Here is a 3,190-nt window from a genome sequence, read left to right on the forward strand (position 1 = left end):
CCACCACCACCACCACCACCACCACCACCACCACCACGATAGATCCAAATCCTTTAACAAAAACCCTGCATCACAGACCAACTACTCTCTAGCGCGTCCTCCCCACACTTCAGGCTCCAAGACAAGCTGCCTTCCCATCTTTGGCAGTGTGCTGTTCCTTCTCTTCTGACAGTCTCTTCAGCCCCTTCTAGGGAAAAATGCTGTGTTCCACCCTTAGAATCACAGCTCAGACTCACTCTGCCCTGAGTAGCTTTCTCTTTGCTGCGCCCCCTTTGCCTGGAGCACAGTGTACTCCCCCAACAACACTAAGGTGAGCTCCTAACTTTTTCTTTTTATTTGTAGCCCAGGCTGGCCTCCAACTCAAGGTGATCCTCTATCACCCAGCCTCCCAACTGTTGGGGATTACAGGGATACACCACCACACCTGGCATTCCCAACTTTTTTTTTTTCATTTATATATTTGGTACAGCGTCACACTATGCAGCTCAGGCTTGTAGTGATCCTCCTATTTTCAGCCTCCCCAGTGCTGGGATTACAGGTGTGCACCACCACACCCGGACTATGTTGCAGGCTTAGCGTGTCCCAGAGGTGGGGCTGGCAGGGCAGGTGGGGCTGGCAAGGCATGCAGAACCAGGGAGGACCAAGAATTGAACCCTGGTCCCTGCACTTGCCAATGCGGACGTTTAGTCAGCCGAGCTACCTCGCCTGCCCCCAAGTTTTTTTAAACCACAAAATTAGTGTGGGATTTTCACTTGGGAATATCACACAGGCCTTGAGGTGGCGTAACCAGTTTTTCCTCTGTCTCTTATCCCAGGGCCAGGCAACCACGCACAAGTAAGATCCTAGCTTTAATTAGAGCCTTTGTTTACAAGGCTTTCATAGCACTTCCATTGAAGATACTTGGAGGCTAAGTGAGGACTCCACAATGTCCCACCAAGTAGGTTAGGGGTTCTCCAGGGCAAAACTTCCTATGTTAATGATAACAGAGTGGTTATTAGACCATACAGCTTTACCTGCACATTAAATCACATAACCACCCTGAGAATTAAATATCACTGTTATCCCTATGGTTTAGATGGGGAAACTGAGGCTAAGGAACACCAAATAACCTGCCTAAGATTCCACAACTAGCCCACATTAAAGTCAGTAAACATAGCTCTAGAATCTTGGCTTATGGGAAACAATCAATGAATCAACACTAAACAAATGCATGAGGTTAATTGTATTAAAACTTGGGATAATTTGGGATTATATTAGAAGATGAGAATTTGGTTAATCTACGATGCATTCATATTTGTTCTCCCTTGCATTTGGGAAAAACATGAACACACTCAAAACATAAGCACTGTTAGTGTGCTTACAAAGCACCCCTCCACAAGACTTTTGTGCTAAGGGCCAGAGATTAGCTCAGTGGCATAAGTGCCTGCCTGGTAAATGCAAGGTTCTAAGTTCGATCCCTAGTACCGGAAAAGGACTTCTGTGCTGATCTTTTTCCCTCTCCTGGAGAGGATGGCCTGCAGGCTCAGCTGTAACATCACTGGGCCTACTCGGAGTTTTGGTGGCCTAGGACATATCCTATGCAATAAGCAGTAAAGCAGTGTCAGAGAAGCCTCTGCCTCCTCCGCAGCTCACCTCGCGCAGCTCTAGCCTTTGGGCCACAGCCTCCAGGCTCTCCTGACCGGTGCTCTCCACGGACAGCGTGAACTCCACGAACTCATTGTTGAGCAGCTGGATTCGCGCAACCAGGCAGCTCTTGCTGGACACGGTGTAGCGGCGGGTGCGTTTCAATTTCAATCCAAAAGGCAGTGGCATCTTCTCCCTTCCAAAGCGGCAGGCCAAACAAGGAAAAGCAGCGCCACCAAGCCAGAGAGGATGGCCTCGGTGACTCCCTGGTCCTGAAGGGATGATTGCTTTTCAGTCTCTGACTGTTCACCCAGCAGCCGCTGACGCCATCAAAAAGCAAGTAAGTCTTGAAAGGCCAAGAGAAGGGGGCGTCCACGCCAACGCTGAGAAAAGAGGAACACGGGTTATAAAAAACATGGTCACTTGGATTTGCTTTGAAAAATAAAAGTCAGTGATGCTGCATCAGTGAAATAAGCTTTGCCTCTGCACTAGGAAAAGAAGACACTAACAACATCAGGAGGCTTGGGGACAGGCTTGGGGACGTTTATCCTCACCACCGCTGAGGGCTGGGCCCTAGGTCAGACTCCGCCCCTCTATCACTACTGCAAACCCTGATGACAATCTGGGCTATTGTGAAGGACTAAATCCAGTTCCACCAAAATTCCAAATTTTGTAGTCAGCATCAATGGCTATTCATTTGGAGGAACTCTCTTTGAGCTCCTCAAAACTCCACATCTCACTCTTTTAAGTGTCCCAAGACTCTAAATGTCAGAACTGGTTATACCATAAGGGAGATAAGAGCGAAACACTTCCAAAAAAATCAGGGCTGGAGAGAGAGCCTCCTTGGGCTAATCCACTCTGGATTTTGAATGAAGAATAAGCAATCCCTGTCATACATGGCAGCTGTGATCGTCAAAGAAGGTGAATTCCTTAACAAGCAAGTATAAAAACGTTTTCTGGTTTGCAAATATTAACATCACCAGAGAGATCCACAGATGATTGATGGAATGATGCTACACATGCCAATTATCAAGCAAGCACGTGTTTCTGGTGAGAAACACGCCTGGGTAGAGGTGCCTAGGTTGGCACGTTCACCTCAGGACGAGGGAGAGGCCTTAAGAGCCATCCTGGATTGGTAAAGGGGCGCAGGCAGCCAGGTGGGTGACGCAAGGCGCAGTACTGCGTCGCACCCGGGAGAGCCGCTCCTGGCGCGTTGCCGGGCCAACGGGCACCCTCCGAGGTAGCGGAACTCTCGTTCCCCCGCCGCGTTTCCCGACGGAAGAGCTCGGGTTGGACCAGCCTCCCTCCTCCCGGGGTAACCCCGGCAGGGGCCAGCTCCAGCCTACAGGCTGCGAAAAAGGTGGCCGCCTGCTGTTTGGTGTTGGATGTGAAGTCACAGCGCCCCCAAAATATGCCATTTACAACGTTTGTAAACCACGCCCGTTGATGGTAACTTCTGGGCAGAGACACACTGGGGACAGGCGGCGGTTTCCTCCACCACATGCTTGCCGCGACTGAACCGGGACTCGATATCGCATTCCTGCTGCGCTCCGGACTGCTGCTCGGG

The 3,190-nt window shown here is 50.1% G+C and overlaps 1 protein-coding gene across 2 annotated transcripts in view; it reads right to left on the reverse strand.

Moving 5' to 3' along the window:
- The window catches only part of Ptpn21 (protein tyrosine phosphatase, non-receptor type 21), a 77,604-nt gene that overhangs the window by 71,758 nt on the left and 2,656 nt on the right, over window positions 1-3,190 (reverse strand). For both annotated transcript variants that reach the window (XM_004635113.2, XM_023719614.1), the window contains exon 2: window positions 1,633-2,006. In XM_004635113.2, coding sequence (XP_004635170.1) covers window positions 1,633-1,812 — 180 coding nt within the window. In that variant the 5' untranslated portion in view covers window positions 1,813-2,006. The remainder of the gene's footprint in view (window positions 1-1,632; window positions 2,007-3,190) is intronic.

Source organism: Octodon degus, unplaced genomic scaffold, assembly GCF_000260255.1.
Source record: "Octodon degus isolate 3935 unplaced genomic scaffold, OctDeg1.0 scaffold00070, whole genome shotgun sequence".
NCBI classification, from domain to species: Eukaryota; Metazoa; Chordata; class Mammalia; order Rodentia; family Octodontidae; genus Octodon; species Octodon degus.